This window comes from Silurus meridionalis, chromosome 23, assembly GCF_014805685.1.
Source record: "Silurus meridionalis isolate SWU-2019-XX chromosome 23, ASM1480568v1, whole genome shotgun sequence".
Taxonomy (NCBI): Eukaryota; Metazoa; Chordata; class Actinopteri; order Siluriformes; family Siluridae; genus Silurus; species Silurus meridionalis.
In genome coordinates, this window is record NC_060906.1 from 3757919 (window position 1) to 3779747 (window position 21829).

At 44.4% G+C, this 21829-nt stretch overlaps 3 protein-coding genes across 3 annotated transcripts in view; 2 read left to right on the forward strand and 1 right to left on the reverse strand.

The window, feature by feature from the left end:
* Positions 1-21829, forward strand: part of LOC124377356 — a 306775-nt gene that overhangs the window by 56553 nt on the left and 228393 nt on the right. The window lies entirely within an intron of this gene.
* Positions 7439-10080, forward strand: LOC124376790. Its single transcript, XM_046836065.1, has one exon. It carries the CDS (start codon positions 8081-8083, stop codon positions 10046-10048), a length of 1968 nt encoding a protein of 655 aa, XP_046692021.1. The 5' UTR covers positions 7439-8080; the 3' UTR covers positions 10049-10080.
* Positions 11192-11931, reverse strand: LOC124376825 (NLR family CARD domain-containing protein 3-like; the record flags this gene model as incomplete). Its single annotated transcript, XM_046836115.1, has 1 exon — positions 11192-11931. A coding segment is annotated over exon 1 (690 nt), but the record flags the coding sequence as incomplete, so codon positions are not given.

The following is a 21829-nucleotide window of genomic DNA, read 5'->3' on the forward strand; positions in this document are numbered from 1 at the left end:
CACAGTCCTATAAACTTTCCCTTTCAATTTTGCAGATACCCTACTATCACAAATCACTCCTGTCACTCTTCTCCACCCACTCCACCCTGCCTGCACTCTTTTCTTCACTTCTCTAACACACTCTCCATTACTTTGCACTGTTGAACCCAGGTACCTGAATTCCTCCACCTTCTGAAGCTCTTCTTCCTGCAACCGCACCACTCCACTGCCCTCCCTCTCATTCACACACATGTACTCTGTCTTACTCCTACTGAGTTTCATTCCCCTTCTCTCCAGTGCATATCTCCACCTCTCCAGGCTCTTCTCAACCTGCTCCCTACTCTCACAACAAATCACAATATCATCCGCAAACATCATAGTCCAGGAGACTCCTGTCTGACCTCGTCCGTCAACCTGTCCATCACCACTGCAAACAGGAAAGGGCTCAGGGCCGATCCTTGATGCAGTCCAACCTTCACTCTAAACCAGTCCGTCGTACCTACTGCACACTTCACTGCCGTCACACTGTCCTCATACATGTCCTGCACCACCCTTACATACTTCTCCGACACACCTGACTTCCTCATACAGTATCACAACTCCTCTCTTGGCACCCTGTCGACGCCTTCTCTAAATCCACAAATACACAATGCAATTCCTTCTGTCCTTCTCTATACTTCTCCATCAACATTCTCAAAGCAAATATGGCATCTGTGGTGCTCTTCCTCGGCATGAAACCATACTGTTGCTCACAGATGGTCACCTCTTCTCTCAGCCTGGCTTCCACTACTCTTTCCCATAACTTCATGGTGTGACTGATCAACTTAATACCCCTGTAGTTACTGCAGGTCTGCACATCTCCTTTATGCTTAAAGATCGGTACCAGCACACTCTTTCTCCATTCCTCAGGCATCTTCTCACCTTCCAAAATCCTGTTAAACAATCTGGTCAAAAACTCCACTGCCATCTCTCCTAAACATCTCCACGCTTCCACCGGTATGTCATCTGGTCCAACCGACTTTCCACTCTTCATCCTCTTAATCACTGCTCTCACTTCCCCCTTACTAATCCTATCTACATCCTGCTTCACCAACTCCACATCATCCAACCTCAAATCAAATCAAATCAAATCAAATCAAATTTTATTTGTCACAAACACATACATACAGGGTACGACATGCAGTGAAATGCTTTTGACGACGGTCCGGCATGAGGGAATAAAAATAGGGTAAGAAAGGAGAATAAAAAATATAAATATAATAACAAAATTTAAAGAAAAATATAATAAGAAAAGAAGGCAGATAAATAAGATGTAGAGATATATAAATATATATGTATATATACGTACATATACATATATATATATATATACACATATATACACATACATATCCATATATATACACATACACTGAAAATGTACACAGAAAATGTTTATGGCAGTGTGCAGTTAGCCAGTAAACAACAGTAAACAAGTTATGATTGTCCATGAGTGTCCGTGTGCAGTAAGGTGTGGTGTAAAGTGTCCGTGTGCAGTGAGGTGTGGTGTAAAGTGTCCTTGTGCGGGATGGTGTGGTATAAGAAAAGAGAATATAAAAAAATATGAAATAAATATGAAAAAGAAAATATGAAAAAGAGATGGAATGTAAAGTGCACTGTGCTGTGCAAGTCCAGTGTATAATGTGCCGTAGCACGAAAAGTGTGATTGTGCAGGGAAAAAAAAAATGGTGATGATGGAGAGAGTGGGCCAGTTTTTAGATCCTGGGTGTTTCCTGGTTTAAACTCCGAATGGCCTGCGGGAAGAAGCTCCTCCTCATTCTCTCTGTGTTCGCCTTCAGGGAGCGGAAGCGTTTCCCCGAACGCAACAGAGAAAAGAGTCCATTGTTGGGATGGCTGAGGTCCTTCACAATTTTCCTGGCTCTGGTCCTGCACCGTGTGCTGTAGATGTCCTGCAGGTCAGGGAGCTCGGTGTGGATGGTACGTTCGGCTGAACGCACCACCCTCTGGAGGGCTCGTCTGTCCTGCATGGTGCTGTTCCCGAACCAGGAAGTGATGCTACCCGTCAGAACGCTCTCGATGGTGCAGGTGTAAAAAGTCTTAAGCACCTGAGAGGGTAGTTTAAAGTCCCTTAAGCGTCTCAGATGGTACAGACGCTGCCGGGCCTTCTTCACCAGGGTGTTGATGTGACAGGACCAAGACAGGTCCTGTGTGATGTGAACACCCAGGTACCGGAAACTGTCCACTCTTTCCACTGAAGTCCGCAGATGTTTAGCGGTTGGTATGACCGCTCCTGCTTCGTGCTGAAGTCCACGATCAACTCCTTAGTCTTGCTGACGTTCAGGAGAAGGTTGTTCTCCTGGCACCATTTTTCCAGGTTTTTAACTTCCTGTAGGTAGGCCGTCTCGTCGTTGTTGGAGATCAGGCCCACCACAACGGTGTCGTCAGCAAACTTGATGATGGTTGTGGAGTTGGAAGTGGCCACACAGTCATGTGTGTACAGTGAGTACAGCAGGGGGCTCAGAACACAACCCTGGGGAGCTCCAGTGCTGAGGGTGAGGGTGGATGAGGTGTGTTTTCCCACCCGTACAGCTTGTGGTCTGTCCGTCAGAAAGTTCGAGATCCATTGACACAGCGGCAGGGAATTATGGTGTTGAACGCTGAACTGTAGTCCACGAACAACCTTCTCTCTCTCTGATTTTCCTCATTCATCAGCTGCTCAAAATACTCCCTCCACCTTCTCAACACACTCTCCTCACTAGTCAACACATTTCCCTCTCCATCCTTTACTGCTCTAACTTGCAGTACATCCTTTCCAGCTCGGTCCCCCTGCCTGGCCAATCGATACAAATACTTTTCTCCTTCCTTAGTGTCCAACCTCTCATACAGCTCCTCATATGCCTTTTCCTTGGCTTTCGCCACATCCCTCTTAACCTGCTGCCGCATCTCCTTGTACTTCTGCCTACTTTTCTCATCACTCTGTCTATCCCACTTCTGTTTTGCCAACCTCTTTCTCCTTATGCTCTCCTGCACTTCCTCATTCCACCACCACCACGTCTCCTTGTCTTCCTTTCTATTTCCAGATGTCACACCAAGTACTTTTCTAGCTGCCTCCCTCATCACTCCTGCAGTAGTTGCCCAATCATCCAACACCTCCTTAACACCACTGAGCCCCTGTCTGACCTCTTCCCTGAACCTCACACTACACTCTTCCTCCTTCAGTTTCCACCATCTTATTCTTCTTTCAGTCCTTACTCTCCTCCTCTTCATCTTCGCCTCCAAAACCATCCTACAGACCACCATCCTATGCTGTCTTGCTACACTGTCCCCTGCCAACACCTTACAGTCGCCAATCTCCTTCAGGTTGCATCTCCTGCATAGCACATAGTCCACCTGTGTGCACCTTCCTCCACTCTTATACGTCACCCTATGATCCTCCTTCTTCTTAAAATAAGTGTTCACCACTGCCATTTCCATCCTTTTAGCAAAATCTACCACCATCTGCCCTTCCACATTCCTCTCCTTAAAACCATACCTACCCATCACCTCCTCATCACCTCTGTTCCCTTCACCTACATGCCCATTAAAGTCCGCCCCAATCACTAACCGTTCTTTCCTAGGTACACCATCTACCACTTCATCTAATTCACTCCAGAATCTTTCCTTCTCCTCCATCTCACAGCCAACTTGTGGAGCATAGGCACTGATGACATTTATCATCATCCTTCAACTTCCACCTTCACGATCATCACCCTATCAGAAACTCTCTTCACCTCAACTACACTCTTACTGTACTCTTCCTTCAGAATCACCCCTACACCATTTCTCTTTCCATCCACACCATGATAAAACAGTTTTAACCCACCTCCAATGTTCCTGGCCTTACTCCCTTTCCACTTGGTCTCCTGAACACACAACATATCTACCTTTCTCCTCTCCATCATATCAGCTACCTCCCTCCCTTTACCCGTCATAGTACCAACATTTAAAGTACCAACCCGAACCTCCACTCTCCTACACTGCTCCTTTCCCTGCTGTCTCTGTAGACGTCTTCCACCTCTCCTTCTCCTTCTTCGGCCAACAGTAGCCCAATTTCCACCGGTACCCTGTCGGCTAACGATACCTGTGGCGGTCGTTGTTAACCCGGGCCTCGACCGATCCGGTATGAAATTCTCATTTGTGATCCGCATATTTGATTTGGCACGTGTTTTACGCTGGATGCCCTTCCTAATGCAACCCTCCCCATTTACCCGGGCTTGGGACCGCACTAAGAATGCACTGGCTTGTGCCTCCCTAATGGCTGGGTTATTGTAAAGATGATTTAATAGAGATAAATATTTGAACTGCACTTTGATTCATCTCAGACTGCTGACACAAGAAAACGGCAGTAAATGAACAGTAGGTGGCAGTGTAAGGTGTATTTCAGCTCATTTTCACAGCAGGGGATTAGAAGTAGAGCAGCACTAATGACCAAATGAATGTGGAGGAAAAAAAACAGAAGTAAATGTGGGATTTTTAACTCTTAGAAGATCTTAAACATTTGCAGTTCAATAAAGAAGTTGTAAAAGAACATGAGATGAATCACAATATAATATTAAACCTGACCAATGATTATTGCTGTGATTGAGATTTCTGTCATTACGTGTACAAGAGGTGTAAAGGTATTGCTGCTTTCTATTCAAAGTCATGAATCAGGTTCTTTCTCTCTGTTTAACTGGAGTTTTATTCACACATGGATCTAATTCTCAGTGCATTAATGATTAGTGGAAGTGAGAAGTTTCATTACTGATAGATTTGTTCTGGATGTTGTACTGCTACAGCGAATTTCACCTAAAAAACAACACTGTATACAACAATTCACTGCAGCTTTTAGTGAGTTCTTTTTCTAACTTCGCTCGGTGTTTCACTATGGGAATCGCTTTGGGCGTGACCAACTACGGAAGCTCTAATGACACCACGTCTGTCTTGACAGACAGGTCAACCTGAGATCAGGCTCCGCCCCACCTTTATCCCTCAGGTCGACCCCTCCTAACATCATTCGCGCTTTCTTCCCGTGAGGGACTACACTTAGCTCTCTCAGCACTTCCAGTTCTCGGCTGGTTTCGCTTAACTGTTCATCGTGCGGGCCGTCATTGGATTCCGCCACCGAACGCGAGGTCAGTCGTACGGAATCGTGCTGAGCGACATCACGGAATAGCATCCGCGTCGAGGCGAGCTATTCCTATTCCAACCTGCTGTGTATTAAGTTACACGGTAGGGACGTAGTAGCGTCAAGCTATTGCAGGCTTAGTGCGTCAAGGCGAAGCCTTCAGAGGGCTAACTACCCTGCGAACATCGGTGGACTAACGTGTTGTGACGAGTCTAATATTAACCCCATACTCAGCCATGTCTACGATCATCCCCCCCACCAAAGGGAATGAGTCAAAGATCAGGGAGGTTGTATCCCGCCCGTGTCCATCATCATGTGGAGCGACCATCTCGGGCAGGGACCCTCACCCGATGTGCATCACGTGCATGGGCCTGAAGCACGCTCAAACGTCGCTTGAGGACCCTCAAGCATGCGCTCACTGTGCGTCGCTGCCGGTGAAACATCTGGAGAGACCGCTGAGAGTAGCGGTGGCTAACCAACAGGACACGTGCCTGTCCGGCGCCGCCGCGAGGTCTACGATCGTCGAACATCAGCCGCGAGCTTTCACGAGCTGGGCGGACCTGATGGAGGCCGAATCGCTGGTCATGCCGCCTCTGTTTGATAACCTCCTCGCGGAGGATGAGGAGCGACCGTGCAACGAGGACGCAGACGCGAACTCAGACCTCCTCGACTTGGATATGGAGGACGAGGATGAGTGGTCTCTTCCCGGCCGTGGAGGGAGCTGTGAGAGACCTTTACGACGGGAAAAGGCTGCTGCCTGCTCAACCCGCCGCTAGACAGCTTGCATGAAGGAAATGCTTCCCGCAAAAGGGTGCTCCAAGCTGGAGATTCAAGGGATGGAGGAGCTGGGGTTGGCCGGACCCCCAGCCGTGGAACCTTCAGTGGCTTATCACCTCCATCCGAATCGGCGTTCCATATCTGCCTCCTCTCAAATTGCGCTCCCTGGGAAAATCGAGAGATTGACGGCGTCCATCCATCAGAGGGTGTACAAATACGCAGCGCAGTCAGTGTGCTTGTTAAACGCGGTGACTTTGCTGTCCGCATACCAGGCGTAGATTTTAGAGGAGATGGGACGACAGCTCGACACGGGAGTACCGACTTTGGGACGAGATCTGTGTGGTGAACGACCTAATTCTCTGCTCTTCACGAGGCGCAGTTCAGGGCTGCGGCCACATGATGGGTTTGGCTGTGTCAGGTGAGAGAGCGTTGTGGCTCAACCTGTCAGGCTTGGGTGACACACAGAAAGTGGACGTCATGGATGCTGCCTACGACCCCGCTAAAGGTCTGTTCGGTCCTCCTCTGGAGAAGATGAGAGAAACCAGCACTCTCAGGAAACAGGAGGACGAAGCATTCAACCTCTGTTTGCCTCGTAAGCTGTCTCAGAGCACGCCCCTTCAGCCAGCGCGACGGGGTTTTGCCGCAGCCGCAGCTGCGAGTGGAAGACCGATAAACGCTAGGAGCTCAAGATCGACTCTCGGCGGACAGCAAGCTGGTCAACGTCCAAGATCGGATGGATCGGGACCGTGGGAAAGCATTCATTTGCGCGGCGGCTAAAACCGTCCGCCCCACCCCGAGGAGCGGAAGAAGAAGCGTGCGACCTGACACGCGAATGGTCTCCTATCCTCCTTTCTCCGCTGGTGAAGAAAAGGAGAAGGGAACGCAGCCCAGTTCTAAGTTCCGTAAGGGCTTCCTCTCTAGTTTTTCTTCGAGTTCGAGGCTTAAGGGAAAATGTTCAGTGTCACCAAGCACTCCCGACATTTGTTCTCTCGCACGTCAGTTCAGACGATTGCGCAATAAAGATTACATCATCGCATCCAAGCCACGGGCTGAGGGCGATGTGTTCGACAATACAAAACACAATAAATGTGGCACTTTCGCATCCAGGCGATCAGCCGAGGGCGATAGTGTGTGAAAATCCAGAGATTCACCCCCCCAGTTTTACCACTGGAGGGCACGCTCGCTCTGTCAGCGAAGCCCTGCGCGGCGACGGTTGTGACGTCATCAATGCGCGACCAGAGTTGTGTGCGCGCAGGTTCCCTTTCTGCGCACCTCGTCAATTGGCGCGCATGGGCGGTTCCTTTGTGGGTTTTAAACACGGTTTCACGGGGATACAGGCTTCAATTCGCAATGAAACCACCCAGATTCAACGGTGTGTTGATCTCGGTGGCCGAAGGGGAGTCGGCCTAATGACCGAGATCGACTCTCTTTTGAGCAAAAGGGCAATCATAGTTGTTCCGGAGGCGGAAAGCCGTCAGGGTTTTTACTCCCGGTACTTTGTGATCCCGAAGAGAGGGAGCGCATCTTTCTGTCCGATCTTGGGTTTGCGTGTGTTAAACAAACACCTAAGAAAATATTTATTCAGAATGTTGACACACAAAGCACTCTGTCGGTCGATCCGTCCAAACGATTGGTTTGTGACGATCGATCTGTCAGACGCGTATTTTCACATAGACGTTTACCCGTCACGCAGAAAATATTTGAGGTTTGCGCACAGAAGCACTGCCTACGAGTTTCAAACCATTCCGTTCGGACTGTCTCTCGCTCCGAGAACTTTCAGCAAGTGTGTGGAGGCGGCTCTTTTGCCGTTGAGAAACAGCGGGATTCGGATTTTGTCTTATATAGACGATTAACTGATATGCTCCTCGTCAAGAGAGCAAGCGGTCAGAGATGCGGAGAGCGTAGTCACTCATCTCTGCAGCTTGGGTTTCAAAATAAACAGGGAAAAGAGCCGCTTGTGTCCCGCGCAGTGCCAGAATATCTGGGACTCAGTATAAATTCCCTCTCTGATCGAGTCACGCTGACAGAGAGAAGAATCGCATCTCTCATTCAGTGTCGCTCCCGTTTTCGGGCTGGGTCTATGGTCCCGTTCCGAGTGTGCCTACAAATGCTGGGTTTAATGGCCTCAGTGATTTCTGTGGTGCGTCTGGGACTTCTCATGATGAGAGATTTTCAGAGATGGGTCGCGTGGTTGCGCTTATGTCCCCGACGTCATCTCAATCGGCCGGTCAAAATAACACATTCGTGCGTCTTAGCGCTCCGCCAATGGGGATGCCCCGCGACTCTTCGCTCGGGGATTCCCTTGGGGGCGGTGTCGTCGCGAGTTACTATGGCGACGGACGCGTCTTTGAAGGGCTGGGGTGCGACCCTTATGGGCAGAGCTGTGAACGGCGTGTGGCCACCACAGCTGATCCTGAGACATATAAACTATTCGGAGTTGTTGGCAGTATTTCTGGCACTAAAACACTTTCTGCCTTTCATAAAGGACCGACATGTGTAGGTGAAAACAGACAATTCCACAGTGGTCGCGTACATCAACCGGCAGGGAGGTGTGCGCTCCCTCCAGCTGCATCAGTTGGCGAGGAAACTGATAATGTGGTGCGACACAAGGTTTTTGTCCATCAGGGCGACTCATGTTCCAGGCATATGGAACAGAGGTGCAGATCTATTGTCCAGGGGAAACCCTCTGTACGGGGAATGGAAACTGCACACTCAGGTGGTGGAGCAGATATGGCAGAGATACGGCCGGGCTGCCGTAGATCTCTACGCCTCGCGAGAAAACGCTCAGTGTCCTCTGTTCTTTTCTCTAAGGGACGAAGATGCACCGTTGGGTGTGGATGCGTTAGCCCACCCATGGCCAAATGTTCTTCTCTACGCGTTCCCTCCACTGAGCTTGATTTCCCCCACCCTGGCAAGGGTCAGAGAACTCAGCTTGTCACTGATTCTGATAGCTCCACGTTGGGCTTCCAGGCACTGGATCGCAGAAATAGTTCAGCTACTGTCGGATCAGCCTTGGCCACTCCCTCCACGGAGGGACCTTCTGTCCCAGGCGGGCGGGGAGATTTATCATCCGCACCCGGACAGAATTGCTCTCTGGGCCTGGCCCGTGAGAGGTGGAACTTGAGTGTGGCTGGTTTGCCCCAATCGGTTATACACACTATCCAGAGTGCCAGGGCCTCGTCTACTCGCACGCTTTATGACAATAAATGGCGAGTTTTTGAGGAGTGGTGTGGCCGCGGTCACATTGTCTCTTTCCAGTGTTCTGTGGGAGACATTTTGTGTTTTCTCCAGGATTTGCTGGATAAAGGGAAAGCTTTTTCTACTTTGAAAGTGTATCTGGCGGCTATTTCTGCATGTCACATCGGGTTTAATAACGAACCTGCGGGTCGGCACCCTTTGATTAGCCGGTTTATGAAAGGTGCACGCCGTATAAGGCCGGTGTCTCGGCGGTTAGTGCCTCAGTGGGACCTGTCCTTGGTTTTGGAAGCCCTTTCTCATCACCCCTTCGAGCCGGTGGATGGCGTAGGGCTGAAATTTCTTTCTCTTAAGACGGTGCTGCTTGTGGCTCTAGTGACTGCTAAGTGTGTGAGTGAGCTGCAAGCCCTGTCTGTCAGTCCATCCTGTCTACAGTTCGCCCCTGGGCTCACGAAGGTTTCCTTTCGCCATAACCCGGCGTTCGTGCCTAAGGTGGTGGATTCTTCTTATAGATGTCCTGTTACGGAACTTTCGGCTTTTCACCCACCTCAGGAGGAGGATGGCTTGAGTTCCTTGTGCCCGGTGCGGGCCCTCCATACGTATGTCAAGAGAACAGCGGGTTTCAGAAAATCGGACCAGCTGTTTGTGTCTTGGGCTACCCCTCACAAAGGGAAGCCGTTGTCGAGTCAGCGGCTGTCCCGCTGGATTGTGGAGGCTATATCTATAGCGTATGAATGCTGTGGTTCTCAGGCTCCCACGGGTCTGAGGGCCCACTCTACTAGAGGGATGGTGACATCATGGGCCCTGCTTAAGGGTGTCTCTGTTCAGGATATTTGTGCGGCAGCTGGCTGGGCCACGCCGCACACCTTTGTGCGGTTTTATAGACTAGATGTGTCTGAGTCATCCTTGGCACATGCAGTGCTGAGTGCCAGGCGTTCTGAGCCTATGTGATTGACCTGTGCAATCCGGGAGCAGTCTATATCTCCCATAGTGAAACACAGAGCAAAGTTAGAAAAAGAACGATGGGTTACTTAACGTAATCCCGGGTTGTTTGATAACAGAGTGAGGTGTTTCACCAGCACTTCCCTCCTTGCACGGGGACGGGAAGAAATCTCGCTGCAATGATGTTAGGAGGGGTCAATAAATGTGGAGCGGAGCCTGATCTCAGGTCGACCTGTCTGTCAAGACAGACGTGGTGTCATTAGAGCTTCCGTAGTTGGTCACGCCCAAAGCGATTCCCATAGTGAAACACCTTACTCTGTTATCAAAGAACCCGGGATTACGTTAAGTAACCCATCGTTCTTGTGTCTCTCAAAGAGATGATCTTACCTCAGATCTTTCACTTTACACTCAGGATTCTCCAGTAGAGCAGAGAGACGCTTCACTCCTGAGTCTTCCAGTTTATTCCCAGACAGATCCAGTGTATTGACAGTCAGATGCAGTTCTCTCAGACTGGAGGTTTCTGAGTTAAGCACTGAGGTCAGAGCTTCTACAGAACTTCTCTTTGTAATTGTATTGCACCAGATACTGAAGGAAATAAAAGATAATGAACAGAAATGCAAAAGATCAAACAAGTTCTCAAAGCTTCACTGCAGCATCTCACTTTCAACATCACACACATCAGTTGAACACAATGATTAAATGGTGGAATAATAAGAATTGACAGTGGGAGATGTTCAGATTTGGCTTGGCGAGAGTTTAATCTGAGGAACATCAACACACACACGTTGTATAAACATGGAGGATGAGATCCGGGAATCCAAATAGGAAAGTAAGAGAGTCTGATCTAAAAGGTTTCTAAGAGGAGAAAGGAAAAAGTCTAAAGAGTCCTGCAGAGTTCGATTCATCTGAACAGCTCAGACCTTTGATTTGTTCTCAACACTGTAACAGTAGAACAATTTCATTCAGCTTCACTTACATTGCTTTTCTGGATGCTGCAATCACAGGCATCACTCTCACAAGAATCTCATCTCTGATCTTATCTGGAGTGATGTATTTATTCAGGTCAAATTCCTCCAGATCCTGTGCTGATGTCAGTAACACAAACACCAGAGCAGACCACTGTGAAGGAGAAAGTTCACTTTGTGCTCCAGATTTCAGATACTGCTGGATTTCCTCCACTAGAGAATCATTACCCAGTTCATTCAGACAGTGGAACAGATTGATGGATTTCTCTGCAGTAAGATCTTCACTGATCTTCTTCTTGATGTACTGAACCATGTCCTTTTTGTTCTGGGAGCTACTTCCTGTCTGTGTTACTAAGATATGTAGAAGTTTCTGATTGGACTCGAGTGAGAGACCCAGAAGAAAGCGGAGGAAAAGATCCAGATGTCCAGTCTGACTTTTTAAAGCCTGATCTACAGCACTCCTGTGTACATCTGAAAATGTCCTACAGACCTGATTCTGTTTAAGAACATCTGAAAGTGTCCTACAGACCTGTTTCTGTTTAAGAACATTTCTCTGTTCCTTCATGAAGGTCAGGTGCACATACAAAGCTGCAAGATGTTCCTGAATGCTCAGATGAACAAAGCAGTACACTTTACTCTGGTGAAGCCCAAACTCCTCTCTGAAGATCTGCGTACACACACCTGAATACACTGCTGCTTCTGTCACATCAATGCCACACTCTCTCAGGTCTTCCTCATAGAAGATCAGGTTTTGTTTCTCCAGCTGCTGGAAAGCCAGTTTCCCCAGTTTGAGAAGCATTTCTTCATCGCTTTCCTGCTTCTGAAGGTACTTCTCTCTTATGATGTTGGTCTGAATGATGAGGAAGTGTGTGTACATTTGAGTCAGAGTCTTGGGGATCTCTCCACTCTGCTTCACCCAACATTCTCTCTAGAACAGCAGCTGAAATCCAGCAGAACACTGGGATGTGGCACATGATGTAGAGGCTTCTTAATGACCTCAGGTGTGTGATGATCTTATTGGCCAGGTTCTGATCACTGATCCGCTTCCTGAAGTACTCCTCCTTCTGAGGGTCATTGAACCCTCGTACCTCTGTGACTCGATGGACACACTCAGAGGGGATTTGATCAGCTGCTGCTGGTCTGGAGGTGATCCAGATGAGAGCAGAGGGAAGCAGGTTCCCTTTGATCAGGTTTATCAGCAGCACATGCACTGGTGCTGATTCAGTTACATCACACACTCTCACTGTCTTCTGGAAATCCAGAGGAAAACGACACTCATCCAAACCATCAAAAATGAACAAAACCTTCTCCAACCTGGAAATGTCCATTTCTTTCATCTCCTTAAAAAACACATGAAGGAGCTCCACCAAACTCAGTTTCTGCTCCTTCATCAAATTCAGCTCTCTGAAAGGATGTGGGAATATGAGGTGGACCTCCTGATTTGTTTTTCCTTCAGCCCAGTCCAGAACAAACTTCTGCACAGAGACTGTTTTTCCAATTCCAGCTACTCCCTTAGTCAGAACGTTCCTGACGGGTTCTTCTTCTTGTTTAGCTAAGGGTTTGGTCAGAATTCTCCTGATGGCTTTGTCTTGTTCAGGTAGGGGTTTAAATATGTCACTGCATTTAATTGGTGTGTCCTCAGTTGGGTTCCTCCTGGATGCTGCCTCGATCTGTTTCACCTCATGTTCTTTATTGACGTCTCCACTGTCTCCCTCTGTGATGTAGAGCTCTGTGTAGATCTCATTCAGGAGGGTTCGGTTTTCCTGATTTAGCATCAATCCATTCAAACACTGAAACTTCTTCATCAGATTGAACTTGAATTTTTTCTGGAATTCATCTGCAGCAGTGGATTCTGGGTCGTGTCTGTGACAGGGTGAAGAAGGAAGACATGGTGAGACATGGGCTCCAATGATTAGAGTAGAAGTTTACATTTTTCCTGCTAGATAGATCTTTATGATGTTCTCACTGTGGATTTACTTTATTCTACTGGAGGTTTTCTATCATCTAATCACTGTGTAGTTACTAACAGCAGAGAGCTTTAGAATAGCAGTGTGTCAGTGTCACAGTCATGGTGTTGGTTTTGATCGTACCCTGTAGCTGTGATGATGTTCTTCTCTCTTCTGTCTTCTGCCTTCTGTAGAACACTGGGAACAAAAACAACAAGTGTTAAAGATCTCAACGTTCCTCACTTTAATACTGGAGTCTAAACCTGAACACAAATTGTACTACAATAATTGTAGTGAGAGCAGGAACACTTGGGGAACACAGAGCTGAATACAACTCCAACATTGTGCACCTGGAGAATTAAATGTGCTCCTTGTTTTCATTTCACACTTTTTCCTACTTTTTTATTCTTCTTACACAAACCTCCAAAAGTATTGGAACAGTAAGTGCAGTTCTTTGGGTTTTTGCTCGACACTGAAGACATTTGGATTTAAGAGTAAAAGATAAAAATGAAACAATAGATCAGAATTCCAGCTTTCAGTTCCTGATCTTTACATCTAGATGTGTTACATCACTTAGAACACTGCACCGAACCTTTCAGGACATGAAAGCTGAAATTCTGATCTCTCGTCTCACATCATCTTCTGATGAAGATTTCCACCTACTCACATGGTTTTGGGAAGTGGGAGTTTAGATTGAGGAAAATGCTGATTTTCATTCTGAATCAATTCTGTTTTCTCTCTCTGTAGTTTACTGTAGAAAATTATAGAAATGTCTTAAAGACAGAATTTTATTGTTGCTAAAATCTGAAGATCTACAGAAGATTCTGATCACTAAGTCAGGGTTCCTGATCCCCCAAAATACTGCCTACACCTTTATGTAGTAGTGTTTAAATGTTTCCTATCGCTTTTTTGTTGTTAATATTAGTATTTTTATTTTAGGATTTAAGACATTACGTGTAATTGATTGTGACTTTAATAAATATTTACACTTTTTCATCTAAAGGATTTACTGAAAGTATTGTAGAATCACTAAAGACCAAGTAACTATTGTAGCTAACCCCCAGCCAGACAATGGTAAAGTGTACTGATATTTCAAAAAGCCTTTATTTTGTGTTCAGCCGTCAGCCTTTCCTTGGGAAACACAAAATCTACCTTTCCTTGATGAGAAACCTTTTCTTAGTGAAACACCGTAAGAGCTACAGAACAGATAGATAACAAATAATACAATCAGCTCTTACTAATATAAACATGAATAGCCAGTTACAAGAAACCCTTTTGTGATGTCACAGATGTGATGTCACAGATGTGACAGCAATAACAATACATTAAAACACTTCTTTACAGTTAAATAGATTAAACCACATATTAATGCATATATATATTAAACAATGAAGGATAGTACCTTGTTCCCGTTCCAGCTAGGTGCTTAATTATCCCTTACTTTCCTTAAGAACCTTGTACGATTTCAAAGCATTTTAGCGACATGACTTTCCTTCACCATGGTGTGCGTCACACTAACTAGTGGGGCAGAGTCAAAGGATTATACCGTATGGGGGCGGGGTTAAAAGACTATACCGTATGGGGTGGAGTTAAAGGACTATACCATATAGGGCGGAAGAAACCAAACAAAATGGAGCTCAAAAGGATTACCTTACTAACTTTTTTCTAAGAGTTAGTTACAACTATAATATAAATCTAAACAGCTGCTAATGACGGTGTAGTGCAGCCATTAACTGTGACTTTAACTAGGAGAATTATGGGATGTTACCTGTGTTCAGGTAAGGAGATTCCAGTGCTAAATTCCCAAGGACGATGCATAGACGCATCACTCTTCATGGATACACAGCTGGGCACTGGTGAGTGTGATTTCTCTCTCTGTAGTTTACTGTAGAAAATTATAAAAATGGTCATGAGACAGAATTTCATTGTTGCTAAAATCAGGATACAAAATCCAGTGCATTGAAAAAGTCCCTATGCAGTGGTGGTGTAGAGCAGGAAGTGGAGCACGGTTTAAAACTGGTGATAAAAACACAGATTTAGTTTTAGGTGCTGAAAAGGAGCTGAACTGAGGTCAGTAATGAAAATCTCCAGTCCTGCTTAAACACTAATTTATAACACATATTATAAGGAGTATCCATGTTGTTTGTGTCTTATAGCTTTAATTAGACAGTGAGTTTATGGCTCTTGGTTTTGAGAGTTTCATAAATTGTGCACAATGACGTGTGTTTAATTGTGTAATAAATGTATTTAGGGTGATAGACAGGAGGCGGAGCAGGAGGTAGCAGAGCTGAAGATGTTGAGGTTTTCGTTGGGAGTGACGAGGATGGACAGGATTAGAAATGAGTATATTAGAGGGACAGCGCATGCTGGACGTTTTGGTGACAAGGTGAGGGAGGTGAGATTGAGATGGTTTGGACATGTGCAGAGGAGGGACATGAGTTATATTGGTAGAAGAATGCTGAGGATGGAGCCACCAGGTAGGGAAAAAGTGGAAGACCAAGGAGGAGGTTCATGGATGTGGTGAGGGAAGACATGCAGGTAGTTGGTGTGAAAGAGGCAGATGTAGAGGACAGGGTGGTATGGAGACAGATGATCCGCTGTGACGACCCCTAATGGGAGCAGCCAAAAGAAGAAGAAGAAGGGTGATATTATATATGAAATGAAGATCTCAGAAATGTCTCCAGATTTGCAGATATGAACAGTTCAATAGTAAAACACTAGAACATGGCAGGTTACCAGTCTTTTGAGGGTGAGGTCACATGATCTGTGCCCTGATCAGGGATCTCCATTTTTCAATGCTCGTGTACACACAGAGTCCTGAAGACGCCGATCTCTTCTGCTGGAATCAAAACAACATGCAAAATCTTTCTAAAACCAGCTAGTCAGAGTTCCCTGTAAACAAATGCTACTAAACAACATATATAACAACATAACAATAATAGAGTGATAATTATTTTACAATAACAATTAGTGATAATAGATGATTGAGAGATATTATATAGTCTTTAATTTATTATTATACTCATTTATTATTGTACAATTATTTACTTTTCTTTTTTGTCTGTATTCTATTGTAATTGATAGTACATACTATTATCATTTTATTTAATATTACATTATAATTTATTATTATTATTATTATTTTTAATAAACAAGTTTTAATGATCAATATATTAGTAATTTATATAGTTATACTTTCTGTACTTTTTAATTCCATCTTAATACTGGAATACAAATAGATTTGATGCACTGTTATTGTACCATAATCACATCCATGTATTTCCATAAAGAACTCAGCAGTTCTCTTTGTTCTTCACTGTTTTGGAGAATAAATCTGTAAATAACTGCATCATTTTAGTGTATAAAAATACCGAAATAAGGGTGCCAGTGGGTTTTGTATTATTTAGGGTTTTTCCAATTAAAAAAAAAGTTAAAACCCAGAAAAGTCTTTTCCTCACTGACTCCTGACACAAGATTTTATTTCAGTCATTTTATTCTGACATTAGTATATATATATATATATATATATATATATATATATATATATATATATATATATATATATATATATATATAAACTTACACAATAACAAAATCAATTACCAAATTAAATCAAAGTAAATTACCGGCTTTGGGTGCAGCCATGGGGGCTTTTCAGCAATTCAGCCAGGTGGATTTGATGATTTTCTGAGTAATGGCTAAGAATGATTTCCCATATGACCTCCATTTACAAAGCCATGATCCGCTCCTGTTTTACGGGAAATCATCCTGAGCATGACAACAACTCCAGGATCAGCTTGGAACAACCAAACAATCCCGGTGTTCTCATGTCAAATCCTCCTCAATAAACTCAGAACATCATCAAATCCAACTGAGGAATTTGGGCTGAAACTGTTGTCCTCTATTTCAGCTGCTGTGCCGCAGTTTCCCTGCGGTCTTTCCACAAACTCCATTACATAGAAAACACAAACGCATTATTCCGATAGAAAGTCGTTTCTAGGAAAAACTCACCCACTTTTCTTCACCACTGCTTGTTGTTGGACATGAATCTCACCACTTCTGGCTGCTCTAAAGATCTTTGCCTTTTTCCAACCGCTCCTTAATAATGGAGTCGAGGCTGAGGAACACTTTCACTTTTAGAAACTCTTTGAATCGACTCTTTGAATCGACTCTTTGAGTCAACACTTTAAACCGACACTTTGACGAGTTGAGTAAAATGTTTCTTCTCAAATTTTTTCAAGTTTTATGTTTTGACAAAAGACAATTTATCAAGCAGACGCCCGTGTCCAGAGCGACGTCCAGAAGGGCTTTAAGCCTCAATACACTTTACATGCACTTTCCTGATCTCCCACCACTGACTCATAGATTCAACACATTCAAACCTCTTCTTCTCTTTTTTCCATTCTTTCCAAAAGTGTTTGAAGTTTTCCCACAATGTTTTTTCCTGTAAAGTTTATGACTGAAATGCCAGTAGGAACTTCTGTGTTCTTGTTATTAGTGTGCACTCGACTGGGATTAGTTTATGGTCTGAAAGTGGTGTAGGGAGAAGATCAGAGTGTGTGAGCGTGTTCCTCATGGTGTGTGTGATATATAGAACATGTCTAAATGTGCTGCAGAAACCCTGCCTATGTGGAACTTCACCCACGTGTACTGACGTGTTTGTGGGTTGTTTTCTCTCCATGTGTCTGAGAAGTTCAGGGATTTAGTTCTTATCTAAAGTTTTATATGGGTTATATGGGCATCATGTGGGCATGGGTTCAGAGTGGGCACTTTGATGGGCTGAATGTGGGCCCCAGCTTAATCAGGGTTGTGGGCCCCAGTTAGGTTGCCCATTTTGTTTATTCGAGGGCCTTGCATGGGCCACATTTGGGCTATATTTAGCTTTATTTTTCAAAAGAAATCTAACATTCAATTATTCAATTGATGAAAATTTCATATAAAAATTCATCATTATATGATCAATAGATTAACAAAAATGTTATATGTTAACAATAACATTTAGTTAAAATAAATAAATAAATAAATAAATAAATAGCTTGTGCAGCTATCAGCGCCTTCCATTGGCTCCTGTGCTCCGGCCTTCTGATTCTGAAGAAATGGTCATCAGTCACTACCACTGATCACCTGGCCTGGATAACCTGACCTCTCTGTCATGGTAAGAAATTAGGTTTTGTTTTAAATTACATTTTACTGTTGATTTTATTTAATGTATACTTCTGAAAGATTTGTGGTAATTAAAGTTACAGGCACGATATAAAGAAGGTCAGTGTGGAGAGTGAACTGGTTTACCTCAGAGATAAACACCTGTGGAGAACTGAACATTCTTAATATTCTTAGCAGATAACTAGGTCATTGTCTACTAAAATGTTTTCTCCATATAGTGTCCTCATGATAACAGGAGGGTGAAACAATAAAAGCACTGTGGAGTCTCTCTTTCACTACCTTTATAAGATGTGTATACACAGAGAAAAGCTCTGAGGAGATTGTGACGATACTTAACATTATCTTAATGTTTTCTTAATGTGAAAAAATTAATTTATTTACAAATATTTTTTTGATTAAAAAAGTTAATATTTATATAATTTCTAAACATTAATAAAAATATGATATGTTATGATTAAGTTAAAGATAATAAACGTCATTTTGCGCCGTTCAGAAAGTCAGTCAGACAACCCCCCCTCCCAAAACCCCGCCCCCGCCCCCCGCTCTCAGCTCTGAGGCTTCACGCATGCGCATAGACACCATGAACTGAGATGAGTTTGACTTGAAGCTGTGCAGTGCAGACCGACAAATTCGAAAGCAGACAACTCTGTGTTCGGTATTTTTATGTCAAGCACGCTTCGGTCTGTGCAGTCAAGTCGAACACTTGCTGTGTTATCTCCACTAAGCTTTTTAAAGACAAAACATCATTATAAGTAAGTAACTTAAACTAATTTTACAGTGGTCCAAAGTGCACCAGTACAAATTTAATAATCAATCTGTGTTCAAGGCCCCACTTATTATTCTAAACATTAATCACAACAAAGCCTGAAATTTTTTTTTTTTGCTTTACAGATTTGCTTTGCAGGATGTTTCTGTATTTAGTTGCATTGTGAGGATTTGCAGCACGTGTAGTTTAACTGATAAAGATGTTTTCTTAATTTGCTGGTGTTTTTTCTATTTGCATATGTTTTCTACAGTTGCAGTGTGTGGGAGAGCATATGAGTTCGGAAACAAGCAACGCCACGACAGGACAGGTTGGAAGGCAATACAGCCACTTCTATTTATGTTTTTCTTCTGTCCGGTGCTCAGTGCCTCAACCGCACGGTTCTGGCAAACCCACACATCCCCGCTCTCCTCCTTAAATGCCCCCATCCGATCACTGAAAAAGAAAGAACACTCATTAGATATCGGCCACGCCCTCGCTGCCAAACAGTGTGTTGAACTTTCTGGTCCACCGTGATCCGAGGTGTGACTTACATCTTTCAGCTGATCAGAATCACTGGCTTTTGGCAATAGCCAAATATTCGTTTAAGAGTCAAGTTCAGATGCAAGGTTAATATTTTAATTGTTGGATTCATAAGTTTTGGATTTCATGACTGGTCCCCCAGCATAAGTTATTACTGTGTGAGGCAGAGGTGGGAACAATTCACTGATGAGATTCTAGGATATGTCTTAATTAAGTATATTGACGCATGTTTTTTAGATGCTGCTGTGAATGTTAGTATTTTAAAATGTACTAAATGGCCTTTTCTGTCTTCTCTTTCTTTACTGTTTTGTAGGTGTGCAGCCGAGGAATCTGCATAGACCCACCAGTGAACTATTCTACTTTAGTAATTCCGTTATTCCTGTTTCCTGGTTTTTTACTTAAATTAATTTAAATTAAATGTGATTTACACATTCTGAGATGAAGTCATTTATTTTTCACAGTTCAAATACTCAACCATGTAATTTTAAACATAGAGCAGCACATAAAATCAACTAATATTAGTTCTTTGTTTGGTCAGGCACAGTTTTACATTGTAACTGAGGTTTGAAATGGTTTGACAGTGGATTTTCCATAGTAAGATTAAGGTGTCTGGAATTCCCCTGCCACGCCCCCTTGAGAGATACTCAAGGGGGCGTCAGACTTCGGCATTCCCCAAAGCACCTCGCTCCTTCTCCCGTGCGTGCCCCGCCCTCACAGAGCTGCTCGCATGGGGAACACCTGACTTCCATCTACTCGCTCATCACACCGCCAATATAAACCCCTCATTCACCCACACTCCGGGTCCGTTATTATATGTTCATGCGTGTTCGTGTAGGCTCATGTGCAAGCTTATCGGCGTATGCGCGGTCCCGCTACGTACCCGTATTCTCGGACTCCTCTCTCTCTCTCTCTCTCTCCACGGCTGCGCTTTCCCTTCCGGAGCGCACCCCGGATTACCTTGATCCCCCCGGTACTGCTGTATGTGTGTCACTGTGTGGATTAAGTGCCTGTGTTCCAGCCCAGCGCCGCACTTTCCCTAGCGCCCCTGTGGATTACTCGTCCCGAGAGGATTTACTTTCGGTTTGTGACTCTCCGTTTCCGGTGTGAGTTTTTTCTTTTGGCTTTGCCTTGTTTTAATGAATAAACTTTTGTTTGCTGTTACTACGGCTTCCGCCTCCGTTTCCCGCATAACATAAGTATACATTAAGTTCACTCACAGAAATCAATGATGAAATGAATAAATGGGACCCAATTCTCACCCACTGTGGTCCCATAACAACCCCATAAAGGGGCCATTTGTGGGTTGACCCATGATTAAGTCATGTTGGCCCCATAAGGGTCCTTTTTGTAGCCCACTTTGGCGCCATTTTTAACACCTATTTGGGACCCAAATGGGCCCATATAAAGAACACCTATACAGGCCCCACTTAGAGCCCACCATGGACCCATCAGTCGCCCCTCTGACTGCACCTCAGGCCTCCTCACCTTCTCACCTACATCAGTACCAGACTTGACTAACCTAGATGAACACAAATCCCTATATATACAGATGTGAAGAAAATTGTTGGTATCCTTCCATTAAAGAAAGAAAAACCCACAAATGTCGCTGAAATAACTTGAAACTGACAAAAGTAATAAATAAAAATATGCTGAAAATTAACTAATAAAAATGCGATATTGCTTTTGTGGTTCAACAGAAGCATTTAAATAAAATAATGAAACTGGCCTCGATGAAAATGATGGAACCCGTAACTTAATATTTTGATACACATTCTTTTGAGGCAATAACTGCAATCAAGCAACTTCTGTAACTCTCAATGAGACTTCTGCACCTGTTAACAGGTATTTTGGCCCACTTCTCATGAGCACTGCTCCAGCTATCTCAGGTTTAAAGGGTGTCTTCATGTTTCAGCTCGTTCCACAGATGTTCAACAGGATTTAGTTTAGGGTTTAAAGAAGGCCATGTAAGAATAGTCCCATATTTTGTTCTTTGGTGTTTTTAGCTGTGTGATTTGGGTCATTTTCCTGTTGAAGGACCCATGACCTGTGACTGAGACCAAGCTTTCTGACACTGTGCAGCATATTTCACTCCAGAATGGCAGGATAATCTTAAGATTTCATTGTACTCTGCACAGATTCAAAACACCCTGTGTCAGATGCAGCAAAGAACATAACCAAGCTTACTCCATGTTTCACAGTAGCTACAGTGTACTTTTTGTATGCTTCATTTTTGCATCTGTGCACATAGAGCTGATGTGACTTGTCAAAAACTTCCTGTTTTCCTGTCTCATCTGTCTAAAGGACATTCTACCAGAAGCTGTGTGGCTTGTCAATATGCATTTTGACAAACTCCAGTCTTGCTTTTTTATGATCCATTAAGTCCATTTTAGCTCAAACAGCGACGGATGGTGCAATCTGACACTGATGTACC

Bases quoted from the DNA above. Each gene is read 5' to 3' on its own strand.
- LOC124376790 (XM_046836065.1), top strand. From the start codon at position 8,081: ATGGGTCGCGTGGTTGCGCTTATGTCCCCGACGTCATCTCAATCGGCC.